Source organism: Bactrocera dorsalis, chromosome 2 (assembly GCF_023373825.1).
Source record: "Bactrocera dorsalis isolate Fly_Bdor chromosome 2, ASM2337382v1, whole genome shotgun sequence".
NCBI lineage: Eukaryota > Metazoa > Arthropoda > Insecta > Diptera > Tephritidae > Bactrocera > Bactrocera dorsalis.
The window spans coordinates 28,025,147-28,049,454 of NC_064304.1; the positions used below are offsets into that span (position 1 = coordinate 28,025,147).

The window sequence follows — 24,308 nt, forward strand, 5'->3', positions numbered from 1 at the left end:
GTACAGAAATTCAATAAAAATACCAATTTATAGGGAAATTTTCGTAATTAACTATTTATTGAGCACATGCAATGTGGCTATTTCGAGCGGGTAAATTTGGGTTTTAGTCATTGTTGACAGTTTTGAGGGGTATAGGGTATCAAAAATAAGGTTTCAAAAACTTCAGCCAAAATTTGGGTGCAAAAAATCTTCACATTACCTTAAATTCAGAAATTAAAAATATGAAACCTTCACTTAGCCTAAAATTGAAGAAATCCATGCAGAAGCTCTTCAAGTTATTTAATGAAATTTGTATGAAATTTGACTTCTCTTGCAAGGTCAAAAGTTTGAGTTATGGAGAACTGCGAATTATAGAAGTTCGAGTCATGAAAGTTCAACTTTATTATTAGGAAATTCAATGACTACTTTGTATTAGAAAGTAGCATGAGAAATAAAGATTTCCACACAATCTTCGTTTTCAATGTTACAACACATTTTGTATACAAGTTTACTACGAACTTCAGACTCATTGACCACAAGTACGCATATTTGTTTGCAAAATATATAATATATGTAGTTTTAATGAAATTGAATTTGCAGGCATTTTGTGAAGGCACCTACAGCCTTATTGAACATACATACAACTACAAACATATGTACATAGTACTTGTATTTGTCAATATTTTTTTCAAAGCCCAATAACTCAACATAAAAGAAGTTGATAAAAAATAAAAAAAAAATATTACAAAAAATAAATAAATATAGAAAATAAATATGTTTATGTAATTATTTATGCGATAAATATATTTATGTAATAAGAGCAATATACATAGTACATACATATACCCCGTAATGTATATAATATGTATGTATATACAGGCATTTATGCAAGTAATGATGACAACAAAAGCTCTCAAAAAAATATTTTTATTTTTCATTAAATTCGCACACGGCACGAAACCATTAAAAATACATTCACTGCCAGCCTACCAACCAACCGGCCGAGCGACCTTACTGCATCCCACCAACCCACCACCCAGAGCACACACACAGCCCATTATCACCCCACCAATGCCTTAATACGTGCGCACACTTCACTTTACAAGTCTGCAATAATCTACGACGAGTGAGTAAGTAGTACCTTTCCACTGCCCATAGCCGCCAAACCCCCCTGAACAACGCACAAACACATTGAACGTCAGCCCGTTCACACACACACACATATACATACATAGCTGAGTATAGGTGTCTAATGCTACACATTTCAGCTGCTGTTGTTTTGCTTCTTCACCGCACTCTTCCTGGTATTTGTCGTGCCTTTTAAGTACAAACTAAAACTACAACAACAACCACGCCAAGAAACAACGACAATAGAATTTTTAAATGCTAACAATACACGGCAATATCTGGCAAATATGCCCATAAATACACAGACACACTTGAATGGCGGCGCTACAGCTATGCATACATATACAAGCACACATATAAGTATATTTGTATGTTTGTCTGTGCAATGTTATCTAGGAGATTCGAGTGTGCAAGCGAAATTTCGCTCTCTACTCACTCATACTCGGCCCCGGCGTGGCCTGCTGCCGGTGAAGCAACAGCTCACAATAAGCAAGCAACACAATAACAATTTGACAACAACAACAACAGCGATCATAAGTAAAGAATCAACAAAAGCAATGGATGACTAGCTGACTGACGGCGACTTCCCTGCCTGCAAATACACCAACATACACGCACATACCTACATACATACATGTATGTGTGCTAAACACAAAAAGAAAACAGCGTGCTGGCTGCTAGCGCGCTCACTGGCTGGCGGGCTGGTTGGTAGGTTGGTGGTTTGCGGCTGTCGACTGACGATGACTCATCATCCATTTCATTTTTATGCCATGAAATTTCTGAAGCAATCGCTGTGTGCGAGTAAATATAAATGTTTGCATACACACATACACATATATGTAAGTACTTACGTATGATATTTATAAGGCGTTGTGTTTATTTTCGTGGCACTTTGGTGCGCGTTTGTGTGCTGTTACGCTAATGCCTGTGTGCTTAAGCGCAGATGTATGTGTGCGTGTGTGTTCTGACGCTTCTGGCTACAGTCTGTATTATTGTGATTATCATTATAATTTCTTTTTTGCGACTTTCTGTAGTATTTTTTTTTTTATGGATTTTCACTCATTGCGCATGCCGAATTCATTCATGCACTGGAGGCATTAATTATGAAAAAAGCGTACAATTCTAGTATTATAATAATTAAACTATTTTAGTAAACCATAAATAGCGGAAAATTTGCATGCGAAAAATATGAGGATTGGCAGAAAATGTACCGAAATCAAAACGTTAATGAGGAATGTTTAAAATTTAGGTTACACAGAGTTGTTTGTTTACCTTTTGCATTAATTTGCAAGGTTTTCAATTTTCGAAATTTGCAAATTTATGATTTTTTTTCAGTTTTGTTTTTAAGGTTTGCCGATATTTTTTATATTTTTGTTTTAATTTTTCGTAAAAATTATTTACGAGTTGAAAATTTTAAGATGAAAGAATTCATTATTTAAGTATTTCTATTAGTTTTTAGTCTTTAATTTTGAAAAAATTTAATATTTGCTAATTTTAGATTTTTTTTTAATTTTCGAATTTAATGTTTACCAATATTTTGTCTTAATTTATTACTATTTAAATTCCGCCAAGTTATGACTTTTTAAATGTTTCAACTAATTTAAACTTTAATTTTGAAAATTTGATTAATGGTTGAAACTTTTAATAATAATAATAAATTTTAAATTTAAATATTTCAAAATTGATTTTGTATGTTTTTTTTTTAATTTTTATTTAATAAAACAAAATATTTTATTTTACAAAAGTTTTAAAATTAATAAAAAAAATATAAAAAATTAAAAATAAAATAAAAAAAGTTAAAATAGTTAAATTTGATATCAGGCAATCTATGTTTTTTTAAATGTCTATTAATTTTTATTTTAAAATATAATTTTTAAATCTGCAAATTTTAGTAATTCAAAATATTCAATATGTATATATAGATATACATATCTAATAATTTAATAATAATCATTTATATGTTTGTGTGTATTTCCACTCCTTTTTTTGTTCGACCAAAAATTTATGCAAATAAGCAATTAAAAATCCATTTAAGCTCCGGCTCATTGTTTGTCAGCACAAATGCAATTATCCACATTCATCCTTTCGTTCAACGTTTGTGTGTACGTATGTTTGCATTTGATTTTTTTTATTATTACTTATTTCATTTTCTATTGATTTTTTATACTTTCAAGTGTCGTTTGTCCATTCATTCATTTAGCGCTTCATTGATTTCTGTACATTTTTCCATTCATATACAAATTTTACATATGGCTATCAGTAAGCTTTAGTGTGAAAACAGATTTATTTCCACTATCCATTCATTAGTCTGCGCATAACTACAAGCATACAAACATAGACTCGCCAAACAAACCAAATGTGTCATTACGCACGTTCTTCACGCTAGAATTAGCCAAACCGCCCGGCTGCCCTTCATACAACCTCATGCACTAGGCCACCACGATGGATTGCTATTGTTGTATTTATACATACTGTATACACTTCCCATTCGCGTTTCTGGCTTACTCTGCTATTTTCTATAAATATATATATGTTTATATATAGATAGTAGTTGTCTTCCATGTTTGACTTGGCGTTGCCCACCTGCTTCCGCCGCTGCCAGTTTGGGCAGTTGATTCGCTTTCAGCAAAAAGGAAATAATAACAATAATTTTGTGTATACTTCTATATATATTTAGTATATTGTTGTTACTTTTTTCTAATTTTCTTCTTCAAATTTCAAGCGTAAATAATCTAATTACACTTTTTATAAAATATCTGGCACTTGACCCCAAAAATTTCTCCAGCTAAGGGCCTGAACTTTCGTGAGTTTCGTGAATGAATCGGCTACAGCAGAGCTCACTAATTCTGCTTGCTGTAATAACTGCTTTCTTGTTGTTGCTGATAGGTAACTTAGGTACGGCTAGTTCCCTCCCTCTTTTACTCTCTTTCCCTCGCTCTTTATTGATAGTTATCTTACGTCTATTTCACGATTTTATTGCTGGCTTTTTACACACATTTTCAGGTTAACAATGCATTAGCGTTCGTTTTTTTCCATTTTTCATTGTTTCTTGACCCGATGACATAAAAATTCTACTAAATGATGCAGTGAGATCTATAAATTTTTTAGAGGCACGTGTCAAGCGTTGTCATGAAGCTAAGGTGATATAGGTTAGAAAGAAAAGATAGTACTTATATAGAGTTTGGCACAGAAGAAGTGCTTTCAAAGAAGTAGTAAATAAGTCGCATGCAAAAAAAATTACAAAAAGTTTGAATAAGAAATTGTTTTGTAAAAAATATGATTTTCAAACTGTAAAAAGCACAAAACTACTTTTGGAAAATTCGCAAAAAAAAAATCTCGCATGCAAAAAAATATGAAAATTTTATAAAATTTATTTAGAAAGTTACAAAAATTAAGTTTTGAAATTTAACACAAAAAAAAACGAATTAAAAAGATTTTGTTTCAAAAAATATTAATTTCAATCATTAAAAAGCACAAAGTCTACTTTGCAAAAAAAATTCTCGCATGCGAAAAAATTAAAAAACTTTATAAAATTTATTCAGAAATCACTGAAAGTTACAAAAATCAAAATTTGAAACTTAACAGAAAGAAAAACAAAATTTCTCGCATGCGAAAAAATTAGTCAAATTGCATCAAAATGAAGACAAGATTTTAAAATTATGTTTAAACTATTACAGCTGTATAGACTATATTTTCATAATCGAAATGCATTGGCAACAATTTTTGAAAATTAGCAATAAAATTTATCGCATGCAAGTTTTTCGAAAATTCTAAAATTTAATTTTTTATCAAAAGCATAATTGTAAAATAATTAATTTTTCGTTACTAAACAATGTGCTGATTATATTTTTGCTTAAATCTGATCTTTTACAAAAACATTGCTCAAGAGTATAAAATCAAAAAAAGTAAAAGGTCTTAAAAAAAATTCTAAAAATATTTACTTAAAAAAAAAATTATTAAATTTTTTAACATGCGCATATATAGCATTAGAAAAAAAAAATCATATATTTTTCTGTTAACAGTTTTTGAGCTCTTAAATCATTATGCAAATTATTCTTATTTAAGAGAAAAAATATTTTTTTGTTTAAAACTTTTTATTTCCAACAAGCTAGTACATTGTTTAAGTTGCTAAAAAAACAAAAAAAGTTTACTTTCTTATGCTTAGATATATGTACATATTTACTACGAACATGTTGCGTATAATTTTTCTTAGAAAACCGGAGACGCTGTTTTCAACACTGTCTTTCTCGCTTATAGTTGCACTCTCTGTTTGCACGATAAGACGACAAGTTGTCACGAATAGCATACATATGTACGAAGATTTTTAGAGTAATTGTATCAAAAAGAAATGCAAATATTTAATAGAGCCGGCGCAGATAGTAAAAGTAAAACAACGCTATGATGAAATTGATAAGAAAGAGGAAAAAAATGTCTACAAAGAAAGTAAAATTCAGACGGCCGTACATATGTACACTAGAAAGCAAAGAAATTGTATATATTTTTTAAGTTATTTTCCTGATAAAAATTGCGATAATTAGTTTTTAGCCTAAATGTAGGCAACGAAGGTATTTTTGGAAATTTAGCAGTCTGAAGTTGATATTTAGTAACTATTTTTAAAATATACTCACAAAATGAAGGATTTATAAGAAAAGTAAAAGGAAATCAGGTTGTAAATGCTGGCTTATAGATTTTTTTCACGCTTTTGGGGACTTAGCAATTTAGCGCGGAAAATTTTCTGGTTGGAGACTGCGCTTACGCTCAGTATTCGAAGATAAATATGAATTAGAAACAAATCGAAATTAAAAATTATTTTCATTAGCGAGTTTTCGAAATTTTACAAGTACTTTTAATAAAAAAAAATAAAATAAATAAGAAATTATTTTTAATAAAAAAAAAATAAAATAAATAAGAAATTATTTTTAATAAAAAATAAATTAAAATAAAAAGGATAATTTTAATAAAAAAATTAAAATATTTCTTTTTTCACCGAGCAATCTTTACAGCTGGACACCGTATTTACCTTAAACTTAAAGCTTTTAAGTATCATAAACTATTAGAAAAAATATTTGAAAAAACCTGCACTTTTGACTTTGTTTAGTCATGAAAAAAATAACAAAAACACATACATATACATATCTGCATAGACATATTACTATTTACGCAAATTAACACCGCCGACGTAGACCTTTCTCAAATACTAATGTAATCTAATGACAGCCGAGGTGTTAATTATCACCTGAGTGCGCTGATTAGATAAAAAACAATAATAACATATTGCAAATAGAAGTGCGACTCTCGACGCTCCATTGCGCCATTTACGCCAGTGAATATGCATAGTTGAGTTGTTGTTGTTGTATTTTCTGCTATTTGAAAGCGAATTATTTTCCGAGGTGCTGGGTGCAACTCTAATCACGACAGCAATAAAGTGTTTTCAGCAAACAAAAGCACTTATCGACAATCTATGACTTCTTTACGCTACAATGTTGTTGTTGTAGTTGTATGTTAATGTAGTTGTTGTCACCAAAGATTAGCTATTTATAATTACTAAGCGCTGTAATGGGCACAAATCAACGCAGTGCAGGCAATGATTGGACAATTAGAGTCGAAAAATATGCCAAATATTCGCAATGCGGATGTTTTGAGGACGTGTGCACAGTTATTAATAAGTGCCACAGACAATGCATGGCTGCGTGTGTGTGTGTGTGTGTGCATGTAAATATTTTAATATTTCCACGCATTTGTCATCGCGCTAAAAATAAGCGCTTTTGGTGGGTGTCGAAAACCCAGAAAATTTAAAGAAAACAACGAAATGTGTCTGGTATTGAGGCGCTGTGTGTGTGATCAAAGGAATTTATAAGCTAAATATATATAAATACATAAGTATATATTATTATGAGCCAAGGCAGACACACATGCATGTATATGTGCGTGTGCGGCCTTTGGTCAGCGCTGCTGGTTATCCGCGCTGATGACTTACTTCTGCAACCACATACTCATATAGTACATATGTACATATATATACTTATGTATATAGTTATGAGTATCCGCAAACATATCAATCGGTAAGCAGACTCATGCTTCAGCAATTTAAAATATAAACAATTTCTTATAAGTCATAAATAAATGTTCACAAGAAAGTGACGAGTATGTGGCGTGGAGTAGCTTGTAAAAATTCCAGCAGCGCGATGCTTGCACATATATATACATACATATATACCACATATACATATATGCAAACGTAAATCACTGGCGTTGAAATCATCCAGCGCTTCGCGGTAAAGAGACAAACAGCCCAAACATGGACACTCATCTGAATATGGGGGGAGCGCGGTAGGCGACACACGCTGGTTAAAAGGAAGGGTGGCACACGAGATTCATTAAATTTTATAGCGAATTTGTATAATACGCCGTTTTTGTTTACATTTGCATGAGATCACAACGCTTTATTATTATTATTTTTGTTATTGCGATTGGCTGATGTTGCTGTTGACAACGCACGGGAATCCATGCAGCCATTGAAGCGTGCAAATGATCAAGCTGTCAGGCAGTCAGTCATACGGCCGAAGTAAATCACCAGCGCAAATATACCTACATCGGTGTGTGTGTGTGTGTGCGTGTTTGTCAGCGTTTCGGTAGCGTGCGCGCAGGCGCTCCCTGCAAAGGTGTGTGATTGCCGATGAATCATCGGCAGCGCCAAAAAAATCTTTGCGCCGTATAAGAAAGTGAAGGTTGATTTTATTTTGCGTTTTTATTTTTATTATACATTTTTCATTTTATATTTTTAACACTGCGCATACTTTATATGAAAAAAGAATTTTAAATTAAAACTTAATGAACTTCCCTTTGCGTTTTGCATTGAAATGTGATTTGGTTGTTTGTCTAATTACTGCACTTGAATGCACGGCCGCGACGACGATGAGTCGTCAAACTCGGCAAAAATACATTTTGTCCGTGTTTTTTATATAAAAAATAATATATTTTTGGGTTCTTTTAATTGTTGGGTTTCGCATGCATGCCACTCAACATGACTTGATTTCAACGCAAATGAACCAAACAGCTGCTTGACTGCGCAAGTTGAAGGTCAAATGACGCGGCAGCGCTGTCAATGCGTTAAAGGAAAATTTTCGCGCTTTTTTTCCAATTTTAAACGAAAATCATTTGCCATCGATTGCCAGTGCAATATGTTTGCGGCTGTGTAGCAACTGCTGTTGGTATGACAAAGCAGCAAATTTGTTGTTAGACCGCCCTCACCGCCTTGCTGTACTGCACGAAGGCTGTAGGCTGCGCTTGCGCGCAATACTACTCTTAACCACGCTGCTACACTTTATTGTGTTTTCGCATTACTGTTGATTGCCTGCTTTGAGTTCAGCTCACTCAAGTGTAGTTTAAGCGTCGAGTTCGTTTAAGGCGGCACGCACTTGAACTTTTGCGGCGTCGTTTCGGCCTCAACAGTTTTGCATGAATCATTTGCAATAATTACGTTTAATTTACTGTTTACTTTATTTCTGTATGCTTTTATTGTGTATTTTTGTTTCGTTTTTCGATTTGGCTTTTGTTTGATTTATCGAATGTCACTTATCATTCAAACCTATTACTAAGCTCTAACGCATAAGTGCACAGTTGACTGTAAGCGTATACTTATACTGAACAGTAATACATTAACATACATATGTATCTACATAAGTATGTAAATGCATGTATGCGTTTGAGTGGCAGTAATAACAACCTTAGTGCTGTGCAATGACTCGCCTAAAGGAAGTCGCACAGTGAAAAGATTTTGAAAAATATTAAACTAAAATTTAATATGTAAAAATTTGTTATTTGCAACCGCTATGCCTAAAAATATACTTTGGATTCAAAATTGCTGCAATAATGCGTCGAAAAGAAAGTTTAGTTCTATATATTTATGTATATCTCATAAATTTGTTGCCTAGGAAACTTATTGCATATAAATTATAAAAATATCAGGTTCTTTATTGATTTCTAGAAGTCTAGGGTGCCTAGAAGTATACTACAATCTTTTAATTTTAATCAAATCGCCTGAAAGTATGCTAATGCTGCGGTATTTTAAACTTTTCTGGCTTAAGCTCAATAAATGTCGTCAAAAGTCATTTTGGAATTTATTTTTCAGTAAAAAAAAAGACTTAGTACGAGCTTTATTTATAACTAAAAATACTTTTACGACCACTTAGAAGCGATAATTTATGCAAATAAAATTCTAATTTAGCTCGTAAATAGAAGTTTCCACAATAAATGTTTATTAAGTGCCTAAGTCTAAGACACAGTTTGCAAATTTTTGCTCAAATTTGAAATTTATTCGACATTCACGAAGTATGTATATTTATTTTATTTTTAATATTTTTGCAATCAATTTTTTTCATTTCATTTAATTGTTTATTATTATTTTTTTTTTGATAATAATAGCATATCAAGCTCATCATTTCTAGTTGTCGTCATAACAAAAGTACTTTGTTTTTTCAAAGTTGTTTATTAACTTCTAATTTATTTTTGTTGTTGTTTTTTACATTTTGTTTTGTATAATTTCCTTTAATTTATATATTTTTTATTTCTTTTTGTTTATTTTTATTATGCGTAGAATGTATATGTTTTTATACATATGTTTTTATTGTATTGTGTTTTTTTTTATTTATATTTATTTTATTTTATATATTTTTTTTCTTTTTTACATTTTTTTATTTAATATTTTATAATTGTTTAATTCTTCAATTTTTTTTATTTATTTTTTGTTTTTAAATTTTTAATTTATTTGTAAGAATGTCAATAATTTATTTTTATTATTTTATGCTTTTTGCTTTATTTTATTTGATATATTTTTTACATATTTTTTTATTTAATATTATACCTTTTTTTAATTTTTCAAATTTTTGTATTTATTTTTTTGTTTTTAATTTTTTTATTTATTTGTTTAGAATATCAATAACTTATTTTTATTATATACATATATTATATATATGTTTTTATTATTTTATGTTTTTTCTTTTATTTTATTTTATACATTTTTTTATTTTATTTTTTTTTTTATTTTATTTTATACATTATTTTATTTTATTTATTTTTTTTAATTTTTTTTTTATTTATTTTTTATTTAATATTTTTATTTAATTATTTAAATTTTTTTCTTTATTATTTTTGGTTTGAAAATTTTAAATTTTTTTCTTAAAATCAATACATTCCACCCCACTGTGCCTATTCGTCATCACAACAAAATACATATAAGTTTCTTCGTACTCTACTACTCATTACTCACCTTACTGTAAATTTATTTGTATAGTTTTTTCTATTGGTTTTGTCTTTAACTTCGCTCTTGTTGCGATCGGTGTAAATTTACCTGCCGTTGGCCAACACTTTAGCGTCCGTTCACACACTCTGCGCTTTACCTAACACCATGCATAAATATATATGTTTATATATTATACCTTCATGTGTGTGTATGTTTGTATGTATGTCTAGCTGCCACCTGCTACAAGCTGCTCATTGCATCATTGTTATTCTTATGATTTTATTATGTTCCCTCCGCGCTGCTGACTTTTACTGTTTTTGCGCTTTGCCGTTGCTTACCTTTCCATTTTTACTGCCACTTTGCATCTGTCTCGCACACAAAACAGCAAAAAAATACTGTGAGATATAGCATCAGTGCCAAAAACTGTGTGAGTTGTTGGCGAAAACGCGTTTTGACCATGACTTATACAAAGCCAACGGAAAAGAAGACATACAATAATGCATAAATAATAAGAAAGATGGGAAATAAACAAAATAGCAGTGAGAATTTGAAGTTAAAAAAAAAGCGAAGGTGTATGTTTACGGCAGTATGGTAGCACGGCTGTTACTCACGGGTTAAAAGTAAATCACAGCGGCGCGTGAGTGCCTTTGAGTCAACTACTTACTACAGCTTGTCAACTCTTTTTATTTTATTATTATTTTTTTTTTTGTATTTTGACATGAATGGAGTTTATTGTGAAAGAGCGTAGAACAAGGGAAGGAGCAGTGCGCTTACGAAAAGTCGCTATAAATTAAGTATAAAGAACAATTAAGGCAAACTGCGCATCAGTCAGCGTCACAAGCGACAGCGTAAAATATCAACAAAAAAATCTAAAAAAAAAATCAAATGAGACTTGAATTTTAAGATCACGTAGCAAGAATTATAGAATCAACAAAAATACTGTTTTTTTTTCAATTAAATATCAGCGTGCCACCGGTTACAGTACGAGGAAGCGACGCGTATTTACATATATTATTTACTATATACACAAGCATTTACTGTAACGCGCAAATCTGAAGGACATTTCGGCTGAGTCGGCATACGGCAGACAGCACAAAGCCATAAAATGCGCGCACGTATGTATGTAAGCGTGTGTGTATGTAATGAGAACAAAAAGCCATGTTAACAAAAAAGTAGCATCTGAAAGTGCGTGTCTGCGTCATGCCTGTCTGGCGCACATGACGCCGCGCAAATACACGCCGCCAGCTGCTGCCTGTTGCCTTTATGCGTCAGTCGGTCAAATTAACGGCGACCTGCTGAATGCGCGCGCCAATGGCCAACAACAAAGCAGCACAAAGCTGACTACTTAATCTTATAGATATCTGACATATATATAAGTATGTGTTTATATATTTTTAAATGCATATCGCTAAAGCGCACCCAGCTCATCGCCTGATAATCCCACAAACACACACTTACATGAAATCGTTTTTTTGATATGATGCAGCTGCAAGTGACAAGCGTGTATGTACATATGTGTGTTGCTTGCGCTAAGAGTCATCCCCAAAATATTCTTAATCATCACGTTCAATTAAGAATAAGCGCACAAAGCGAACAAATCGAGATGAGCTGTAAGCATAAAACTGCAAGTGTAGCACGTTTCCGTGAAAGATGCAACAGCGCCGACCATATATGTAAGTGATGACAACGCAACACGTCATCGGCGCGCGACTGTTGGTGCATTAGGTGCCGCAAACAGGCGGTCAATGAGACAGACAGCTGGCAGACCTTGCGTCATTGCGTCATTGCGCGTTTTGGGCAGCGTGATGCGTGTGCGACATTTGGTGGCAACTTGCAGCGCGCGCAACACAGCTCAACTAGTGACAATACTAGCGCGTGAATAGCCGACATTCCATTGCGATGAACAGCGCGCTGTCACCCACTAATTGCGCGCTAGACGCGGTGCTATATTATTCATCAGCGTTCATAATGAGTAAAAGCGTGCTACGGATATACTAATCTACATACATTTACATATATGTATGTATGTGAATGTAAGCAATTTGTTCAATATTTACTTCCGATGCGTTGTCGCCAGCCCATATTCATTCATTCATACTGAAAGCATTCTGTATTTGCGTGTGAGTAAGCAAAACATCGTGTACGAGTCACGCATGCGCACCACCACATTTCCTTTTACAGTCGCCATTCAGCCTGTGCTTCTTTGGGCGGCGCTTAATCATCGCCTCGTTATTACTTGCCGGCTTAGTCAAGTATTGCTTTTATGCGCTGTTACTCGTAATTTATTTTTATTGTATCGGCAATGCTTATTTTCGCCAATAACAATCATAATTAGTTCGCACGAAAATGCGAACCAACGACAAAAACGGTAGCCGCAAGCGTGTGAAAGCGCATTGTTCCACGTCATCAAGGTAATTAATGCGAACTAGCTAACTGCTGCGACGACTCACCGGCATTTTTATACGCTGACAAAATGGAAAATTAGCCGAAATCGTAGCTTAAGCTGAGTTAAGTTTCAAGTAGCTGTGTTCAGTCACATGAACTACTATTAAAATATATAATTATGTTTCAAAGCACCCTCTTTTTTTTACTGAAATTCTTAAATTTACCGTTGTACTTGTTTTTTGACCGTCTAATTTCCGCTTACCCAGACGCGCCATCATTTTTTATAAGGCGAGTATACATAAAATCATAATTGCGTATTGCCTAATAGCTCACACCACTAAGCTCAAGTACGCGGCGCATATGTACACTTAGCGAATAGCATGAGTATACTGTCTGCAATACTATCAACAACAACCACAACAACAGCGCATAGATTTAGCCAAACAATTGTGTTTACTTTTAAGGCTATTTCCACTCAAGTTGAATGCTCTGGCAAACATTATGAGTCAGCAATGTTATTACCGCCATATTACGACAGACATACAAAAATATTAGTGTGTATAGACATGTCTATATTAGTGTAAGGCAGACAGTGTGGCAGTTATTCAATGTTGCAAGGAAGTTGGACGGACAGTTAGTTTGTTAGAAAGACAATCAGGCATAGCCCTCGATTTGATTAACTTTTGTTTTTGTTGTTCTTGCTACATGTGTGTGTCATTAATGGCAAGCTGGCTGCTTGACACACCCCTTTGCAGCATTTTAAGTGCACTCCCAAAAACGTTTAGCTTTTTCGACTAATTTTTCACATAATACTAAAAATCATAGACTCGCCACTCAAAGGTGGGAATTAGGTAAGAATATAAAGTACTTATGAGCCATTGCTGGCAGACAGCTCACTTTGGTAATTTTGAAAAAACAAAAAAAAAAATAGATTAGTCAGAAAAATGTTTCCCATTCGCCCCATATGGTCCCCTGTTCTGCTGATTATACCAGTTAATGACTTTATACCAATTGTTTGTTCGATTCGGTATTCGATATTCTCAAAGTTAGTCCAAATAGAATATAAACAAATTAAGCTAATGATTCTACTATTTTCTTACTTTTATACCAGTTTTTTCGTGTTCATTACTCTCAAAGGTGTGAAATTTCGAAGCTAACTAATTGAAACTACTGACTATATTTTATACCAATTGTTTGTTCGTTTCGGTACTCTAGGCACAGCAACGAAAAAGAGAATAATAACAACTTAAACATATGATTATACCATTTTATTGCATTTATACCAGTTTTTTCTTGTGTTCACTACTCTCAAAGGTTTGGAATTTCGGAGCTAAATTATTCAAACTACTGACTATAACTATAGAATAAAATTATACCAGTTCTTTATACGAGTCGATACTCTGAAAGATATGGAGATAATAAATACAACAAGTGATTTCAAATTATATTCATAGCAAGTTTGTGATTGCTATCCACAATTATCAATTGAACTTCGCGCACTCACAGAAATGCTGAGAAAAAATCCACAAACCATTTTCCGCACAGAAATAAATTCAAAATTTTCTCCGAAATAGTTTTTTTTATATTGAATTATTTCGAATTTCAAATTATTTAGTATTCAACACTTCATTATAGTTATCGCCAGTTTTTGTTTTTTGTTTACAAAGTTAGGCGCCACATTCTAATGGCGACCTCATTGGCACTCGTATAACTTGACGCTCACTATTTTCAACGAAATTACATATTGTATAGTATGTAAATAATAAATTTTATTTCGTAATGTATTTCCTTATAACTCAGTAAGCGTTTCCTATCAGCAGCTGTGCTATTTTATATTGTTTGAAGTCAACGTTTATAAACATTTAAACTCATGTGAGTTATATGTAAATGTATGTGTACAATGATATTGAAAAATAAACAAGAAATATCATTAAACTGATCCAAGGGCTTTTGCGCTATTTAAAAGCGCTGTGTAATTTAATTTATGCGACTACAAAGCGAATTATGATCTAATTTTTATTTTTATTATAGCATAAGCACAATTTTCGACAAGTATACATACACACATATTCATGTTGTACTTACTTGAGGTATGAGTGAGTTAGTATCTGAAAGAAAGAAACATAAAGAGAAGGCTGCAAACACCTGTGTCAAGTGGAGTATGTATACATGCATACTCGTACAACTTTTTTGAGCGCCTTTAAGCATTTGAAGTTTTTTTAGTAATTCGTACTACTTTTTTACGTTCAAAAAAAGAAATTGATGTCAGCTTTCTTCACTGATTACAGTATGCTTTCTCAATTAAATTCTCTGCCTTTGGCACTTATTCTTATTACTTTTTTTTAAATACTCAATTTGATAAGGCTTACGTATTTGCTTAATTAAATAATGAAAAAGCAAATAAAAAAGTTATGCCAACTGATAAGCCTCCCATACATATGAATGTACTCTGTTTATAAATATAAGTCTGTGCTCTCTATTGCAAAATAAATAAAAAACAAAGATACGACTCGATAAGATTTACGAGAGTATGCATTTGTTTGCTCTTTATTAACAGATTTATTTGTTGATTTATAAATTGGCCCTTTCTTTCAGTATTTATGAGCAGTTCTTGTGTGCTATAATTTTGATAATTAAAGATTTAGCTCGCTTGCGTAAAGGCCCCGTCATAAATTTTATTAGCAATAGATCAACTAAGACCAGATTGCACTGGAGAAGTTTAATATAAATATAGGAAAGCTGATCTAGAATTTTTATACTTATACTTTTATAGGAACTTTAGTTTTGGATTTTTAGATAAAGCATTGTCTTAAATTAATTAATTTTCTTTATATACAAGTTAGCAATGAAAATTAAAACTTGCTATAAAATTTTAGAACTTTTATAGGAACTTTAGTTTCACCATTTCTAGTTAAAATACTATCTTAAACTAAGTAATTTTCTACATAATACAAGTCAGAAACGAAAAAAACTTGCTATAAAATTATAGCACTTTTATAGAAACTTTAGTTATTAACTGAACTTAAAATTGTACAAAATATTTCATTTAAAAACTTGCTATAAAATTATAGCACTTTTATAGGAACTAGCTTTTAGTTCATAACTCATTATAGCGAGTAAAAAGGCATTTTATGCACTCTTGTATATTTTTTTTCTAGCACCACTGATTACACACAGCATTCTAAACAAACTCTTATCAAGATTATTTACGCAAAATATTTTTAACAATAAAAAAATAATAATAAAATAAAAAAGTACGAAATAAAAACAAGCTATAATTACTATTGTCATAACAATGATAAGATTACTTAACAATTGCGTATTTTTATATTTTGTATTGATAATAAAACCATTGTTAAATTACAACTATTTTTTTCTATTGCTGCTATAATTTCACAATCGTACTATTTAGGCCGTCACATGCAACAAAATGTATAATTTTGGCAAAATTTATTTAGATAAATATTAGTCGGGAGATAATTTTTGGAATTTTTTAAATTTTTAAATTTTTTAATTTATGTATGCATAAATATCCGATTTCTTTGACGTCAATTTTTTTTATTATATTATTATACATATGTATATGTATATAATCAAGAAAATTTAAGGTTACGCGTTCAAATTATTCGTGAATAATCGACCAGCGTGATATTATCGTCTTTTTTAAATTGATAAACCAAAATTGAGCACAGCAAAGCGCAAAAGTTTCCTATAAAACTATATAAATAATAAACATCTGTTTCGAAACAACAACAAATGCAATAAATAGCATGAAGAACGCTTACCCTCTACCTTGCACTCTCCTGCCATAATCGCGATGCGGAACCTTCATTTAATTGAAATAAAATATTGACTACTGATTTATTGTCATTTTCTTGCTGTAAATCGCCATATGCACATAAGTACATATGTATATGTAAATACATAAATCTACATGCAATACATATCGACATATTTCGTCAATCAACTCCATGTTTGCTTATCGCTAGCTGTAAAAGCCTTAAGCGTGCTACGTATGCACTTAAATGCCTACATTTGCCATACGTCAATAAAAATTGCTGCGTCCAGTGCACCCCACCCATTATACAGCCACCACCCGCCAGTGTACCCTTACAGCCGGCATAGCCCATCAATCAGCCGAACGACGTTAGTCAATAAGTCAGTCGGTCGGTCGATAGCGGTGAGGAGCTGCTTGCGAATTGTGCCAACAAGGCTGCCAGCGGCGAGTACATTTCTGAGTCATCCGCATAGGCAAGAGAATGAAACAAGTATAAAATAATAAAAAACAACAACAATAAAAAGCAAAAACAAACATTGTCAACACCGTAACGTTATTGAATTGCGGTATTATTGTTTGTTGCTTTTCGACTATCGTCGTATTTACGCTCGTCGGCTTAAGTAAGTAAGCAACAGCGGCGCGAACTTCACTAGCAACAAAACCAAAAACGATAAAGTAGTTAGCGTATGAGAAAAACAGTAAGCAAAAATATTTTTTTTTTTGTTTGCACGTAAAATTGTTGTAAATATTGTTGGTAAGTGTATGTGGACTACGTCAATGGGCTGTATTTCCCTCGACTGTGGCGCGTTTACATGATTTACACCTTGTTGTTGTTGCACGACTATCAAAAGTGCGCAAGTCGAAAATTTTCCACTATTAATTCAAACTTAAATCAAACTGTGGAAATTACGCTTTTACCCTCTTATCACTTAAACGCAATTTTTTTTTAATTTTAGTAATAATTTCTATTTTTTGTGACTCAATAAAATATATAAAATATTAAAGTTAGTTGATAACTAACCAAAGTATCGTTTTGGCCTTGTTGCTATTGAGGGAATACAGTGCAATGCACCGTAATAACTGGCATAAATACTTATGTGTGTATGTGCATATGTTGTCTGCATGAATGTGTGCTTATGTCTATTTATTTAAGCAAATTTGCTTGATTTTGATAAGAGAGTAATTTCGCTGCCCTCAAGGAAAGTATGTTGGTAAAGAAGTTGAACTATCCGACATTTGAATTTTTTTTGTATAATTCACCTTTGAAGTATAAGAATATAACCAAAATTATTGTTTTATCTTTATTGAATAATTATTAATTTGGAACATGAAAATTTGTGAATTGCTTAGATGTTGCAGCAAAAATTCATTGGCGTTAGGAAAAAAGTGATTTTCCTCGTTGTAAATTTTAAATTCTAAGATGATTTTCGTGAAGAAATATTTGAAAAAGTCGGATTTATTTCATACTTTGGAAATTAGACAACGCTTAGATATTCTATATTTGAAGGATAGATGTTTTTAAGCAGAAAATGTTAGCTTATGTGCTGGAGCTCACCATAAGCTTTCACAAAGAAGCTTTAAATGATAAAAAAAAACAGTTTTATACAGATATCTTACCGTTTTTTATTAATACATGCAACCATGTTTTCCAATTTAATTATAATTCTTCATTTTGTATTACTAAAAAAAATAATTAAAGAGTTTGAACGTAGTCTTATAACTGCTGTATCTAAAGTAAGAAATTTATGGTGATATAGAATCATCAATAGCGATTCTAGCCCATCAAAAATTTAATTAGCGCAAGTTCGCATAAAAAGGTCACCACTGCGTATACGTTACCGTAAGAGTGGCATACAAATAATTTTAAGAAAATGTTGCATACATTTAGGCGTGCTCTCAATTAAAATTTTACACAATTTATAACAGTAAAAACAGATGATATAAATTAAGAAAATATTTTTATAGCAACATTTCTATATAATTTCTAATAAAATTTCGTTTATTTTAATTAATTATTTTTTTTTTTTAATTATGTTTTTTTTGGTTAAATTTTTTTATTTTTTTTTTTATTTTTTTTTTTTTGTATTTATTTCTTTTATTTTATACATAATATTATTTTATTATTAGACTTTTTATTTTTAATTAATATAATTTTTATTAATTAATATAAATTTTTTTAATGTAATTTAATTTTTTTGTTTTTTATTAAATAAAAATTTTTGAAAACCGAAAAAAATTCAAAATTTCTGATGTCAACGTTTGTCAGATTAATTGTATCGGTAGTACAGATTTTTATGAGCTCAAAACTGCAATTCATATGACATTTGCGCACAAGCAAGCGACTACATATGTACATATGTACATACATACAGTACATTATCTAGATAAAATAATGCCGATAAGCTGAGTGTGAGGTAAATGCTTAGCTCAGCGCCGGTTTTCATGTAGTTAGCGAGTCGAGTGATGAGCGCATAGATTTAAAAATAACGATTTTGATAGGAGTCTACGATAAGCGCCAATATTTCACACGCTATCTCTGTTGGCACACAAACACGCGAACGCGCTTGCGTTAATTATGACTCCACCCATTTGATTGGCTCACCTACGCAAACTATTTCAATTAACGAATAACCAAAAATAACAAAATGTGCTAATTTCCGCTATTTCTTTCTTTCTTTCTTCACAGAGGAAGCACGCAAAACCGGCTCCCGCGTACTGCTGCATTGTCATGCGGGCATATCGCGCAGCGCCACCATTGCCATCGCCTACGTCATGCGCTACAAATCACTATCACTATTCGAGGCCTACAAGCTGGTGAAGGGCGCGCGACCCATCATCTCACCCAACCTCAACTTCATGGGTCAACTGCTCGAATTGGAACAAAATTTGCGCATGAGCGGCGTGCTGAAGCCCGTATCGCCAGGCGCCACCACACCCACAACACCAACGTCTAGTCAAGTCGAATTTACCAGCAGCTGTAGCAGCAGTAACGACAACAACAACACAAGCGCCAATGCTGAGGATGTGGACGAAACAGATGCCGCGTTACTGCGCAAACGGCCAGGCGATGCTAAACGCAAATTGTGCGCCAACGATGAAGATGCCGCCGACGATTTATTCGAGGATGCGCGCAGTACGCTCAGCAGTCACAGCAGCAACGCTAGTAGCAGTAGTAATTGCACAAATAGTCAAACAATGCGTCTAACGTGGCCACCGCCCACCGGTGCACCTGCCGTACTGCTCTCACCCTGCACCTCGACCGAAGCATCCTGCTCATCATCAGTCTCATCCTCCTCATTGTCCGCCTCCTCGTACGCTTCATCGTCCGCCTCGACGCCGACCTCACCGTCAGCTGCGCTAACCAACACACAATCGCCCTTCCTCAGCTACACACCGAACAACATGCCGAAACGCCATTCACCCGCCAAACTGCGTCTCAACTTACGTTCCACCTTCGCACCCATACGACAGTCACAGTCGTGCATGTCGATACGCGAAGTGGCCGACGAATCGTTGCCTGCAGCCACAACGAACACGACGAGCCTGACGATAGCGGCGTCAGCCAGCAGCAATCACAGCATACCATCGTCGCCGGTGGCAATGGATCAGGAGAACAATGTGGTGATGGCAATGTCCACCAGCGATTGAGTGCGCTAACTCTAATATACACGTATGCCTACACATACGCATACACATATACATATGTATATACAACAATAAGGATTCACTAGTTATACTACGTGTTTAGTACATATTAAGCGTGAAGTTTAAAAACTAAATTAAATTCAAAACAAAAAAAATTGCAAAGCGACGTAAAAGCAAAAAAAAGATTACCCACAACCACCACGGAAACAACTAGGCGAGCACTTTGAGAAAAGCTGTGAATAATTTTTAAGTGTACAATTTAACGAGCGTACCTAACGATTACATACTAAGTGCATACATATGTACAGCGTTGTACATATATAAGTACTATATAAGTATACTAGCATACCGATCGAGCGAATAAACGATCGAAGCGACACCACGCCTACTATTACTACGTAAATACTGCGAGTACATTGAAATTAAATAACTGAAATTTATAAACTATTAAAGAAAAGCGGCACATTTACAATAAAAACACAATTACATATGTACATGTATGTGTAGTTAAAGAAAATTGTTATTTGAAATTGAAAATTTGTATACAACGCCGTGTATATTATATACAGTAGTCGATATTTCATAATCCGAACAACAACCAAACAAGCATATTCCCATGCGAAATTGACAAAATTTACAAAATTGTGTAACAAATATTTTCTTTTCGAAAAATATTGTAACTTTTTACCTTTTGACCTAACTGTATGTACATATATAAACGAAAAATATTGAAATAAACGCAATTGAAGTAATGTTGCAGATGCATTTGCCCTAATTAAGGGCTTTCACACACACCCACACATACATATATGTATTAATATATAAAAATATAAACATTGTTACAATGAAATACTATTTATTTATATTATTTGAACGATTTAAAACAATAAAACGCTTATTTATGAACATTTTGAAAACTAAAAACGAAATTTGTGCTGAGCAAAATGCTTTCGGGTGTCTAAAAAACCACTTCGGTTGTAAATATTATAAGCGAAAGTGTTGAATTGCAAATGTTGCCACCTGTTTTGCATAATATGCATATAAATATTTTATTTTTGAGTTTAAATTATGTTAACTAGTAATTTTACTTTAATTTTATTATTTATAAAATTCCCTATAACACGCCGCTAAGTCATCGGGTTTACTTATGTAACAGGTAAGCTTATGTTTTTACACTTTGAAAAGCTACAAAAATGAACTATTTTGAAAAATTAAAAAAATAAAACTTATGTCTATGTAATTAAAAACCTAACAATTGATTTTGTTGTTAATTATGTGCGTAAAAAAATTAAAAAAAAACAATTAAATTAAGTTAAAATTAAAAATAGCACTTTAAATGCATAAAAGTATAACAAATTTGCACACACAATTTGCTTAGCATAATTTGTCAAAAAAACAAAAAACTATTAATAATAATAAATAGCAACAAAAACCCATGTACAAGCAGCATAAAAATATATGTATATATACCCAAAACATATTTAGCAAGCGAATATTTATTTTAATGCCAAACTCTTCCTATAAAACTGTTTTAAGTTTTTTTCTTTACACACAACCACAATACAAGCGAAATTTTCAAACAGTTTCCAAAACACATAAACCCGCCAACAACAAAATGGCTGAGAACATACATACATCACAGCAAAATTAATTTCCCCACTACAAAAATATATATCTAAATAATTGCAACAACAATACAAAAAACAAGGAAATGTATATTTTGAATAATAGCAATTTCTGTTCTTGTCACTATCACAGTTCAACTTAATTATGTATTTAAGTAAAATATACCTACCTACCTATATGTATATGTATAATATAAGTTAAAATTTATTTTTAGTGCAAACTTAAATGTATATAAATGTGTATATACATATTTGTGCAATTCACAAGTCTCATAAAGTTGTAAGTTATAACGATTCGAAAACATAGCATTGAAAATTGTAAATGCGTAAACTCATTTTTGTATGAAATCCAACAACAATTTTTTTAAACAAGTGTAAAAATTTATAATTTTACGATTTTACGATGCTTTACGACAGGTTGTGAGTACCCCAATTATAAATTATTTATACACCTTATGTGAGCCGAATTAAAACAGTGAAAAATATTTACAAATTAATTAATGTACTTTCTTTTTGTCCATCATTGTCTGCTAAGGCTTTGGCACGCAGTCGGGTATTGATGGTATTCATGTTGTAGCAATTGTATAAGCGGTAGCTCTCATAGCAGCGTGAACATAGTTATTTACGTAAATATATGTATGTATAATAATTTAATGTAATTTGCAATAGTCATATTCTTGCACTTACATACACATACACACTTAATTTGGTAAGCTAGACAAAAAAAAACGTAAAATAATGCAATTCAATTGAATGTGCAGCGTAAGCATAAAAATAGAAATATATGTACAAAATAATGATTTTGAAAAGAAATTGAAGTTGTATTTTATTCTCAAAATTCGTGTGGATCTATGTATGTTTTACGATTTGATATTTACGCACAGTTTTTATAGGCTTAATTGCAATTGAGGCTAAGGCAACATAAGGGCAGAAGATTTGCGTACAGTGGGTATGTAAAAAATTAACTGAAAAGTCCTCGGCCTGACACATAGCTGCTACTAAAATTAAATCCATATAATTTTTAGTTAACCTTCAAAACCCGATTTCCCAATCGTTGACGATGGAGCGACGTTCCATTTCCCGGCCATAAAGTTCGAGAAACAATTACCCGTCTAAGGTACAACAAAGTGGCCGGGGCTGATGGATCGCCAGCCGAAGGGGGCCGTCACCCCGGGCGCAACGTTTTGCGGGCGGCAAAACGATCTTCGCTGTTTTTTAATATTCAGAAAAATACTTCAACAAAATTTATATATTAATATCGAAGATATTTTGAAAAATTCACTTGTGTTCGAACCACCTCTTGTAGGTAGGTAGATAAAGGGGGGCGACAGAATATCCTTGGCCCCGGGCGCCCGAAGTTGTAACTACGCCACTGTCAGTGTGACTTTGGGCCTCGAAATCAACAACTGACCAGATATTCACTATGCACCAAATCTTGGAAAAGACACGTTAAGATCGACGCACACCACCTCTTCGTCAAAGCTGCTTTAACAGCACAATTTGTGCCACTATGTCTGGTAATACGGCTGCGTAAACTGACGTTGAGAAATACCAAAGCTCCGTCAGAATCAGGAAGGACGAGGTTTCAGACAAGGCGAGCCCCTATCGTGGGACTTCTTCAAACTACTCTTGGAAAAAATAATTCGAGCTGCAGAACTAAATAGAGAAAGTACCATCTTCTACAAAAGTGGACAACTGCTGTCAAACGCTGATAATATTGATATCATTTACCGCAACAACTACGCCGTTAGTTCTGCTTTCTCCACATTAGACAAGGAAGCTAAGCAAATAGGTCTGAAAGTGAACATGGACAAGACGAAATATAGTCTGTCATCAAACAATGTTGAAGTAAAAACTTGGCTTGATGACGAGTGTCAGAACACTCAGGAAAACCAATCATTAAGGATTCATATGCTAAGTTTAGAAGTAGTGAAATAAGCACCGAAGACAGTGAAAGCAGTGGACGTGGAAAAGTGGTTGTTACCGACCAAAACATCAAAAAAGTTCACAAACTAATTTTAGATGATCGTAAAGTAAAATTTTTCGAAATGGCAGACACTCTAAAGATATCAAAGAAGCATGTATGTACATCATCAGATCACTCACGAGCAGATGATTGGCAGCAGTGTTTGTAGATGTTAAAATGTAAAAAACTCGAGTTTTTGCATCGATATGTGGCAATGGATAAAACATGGCTCGATCATTTCACTCCGATTGCTGCCGCATACACCCTATTCTCCAGATATGGCCCCCAGCGACTATTTCCAGTTCTCATATCGCAAAAGAAGGCTCGCTGAAAACAAATTTTCATTGATTGCAACTAAGGCTTATTTTGAAACATGGAGCAAATTAGAAAAATGGTATCGAAAAGTTGTAGAGTCGTTATAATTAGGGTATTACCCTTGGGGAGTACTTAGTTGAATAAAAAAACCAATTTTAACAAAAAAAAAGTGTTTACTATGGTAGGTCGGGGACTCATTGATTGACCTCTTACGTTTGTGCATATTGAAATCCTCATTAGAAAGCT

The 24,308-nt window shown here is 32.8% G+C and overlaps 1 protein-coding gene across 3 annotated transcripts in view; it reads left to right on the forward strand.

Annotated features, from left to right (window-relative positions):
- The window catches only part of LOC105233931 (dual specificity protein phosphatase 15), a 52,995-nt gene extending 30,401 nt beyond the window's left edge, over positions 1–22,594 (forward strand). For all 3 annotated transcript variants that reach the window (XM_049450494.1, XM_049450495.1, XM_049450496.1), the window contains one exon: positions 19,198–22,594. In XM_049450494.1, coding sequence (XP_049306451.1) covers positions 19,198–20,159 — 962 coding nt within the window. In that variant the 3' untranslated portion in view covers positions 20,160–22,594. The remainder of the gene's footprint in view (positions 1–19,197) is intronic.
- Positions 22,595–24,308: the final 1,714 nt, after the last annotated feature.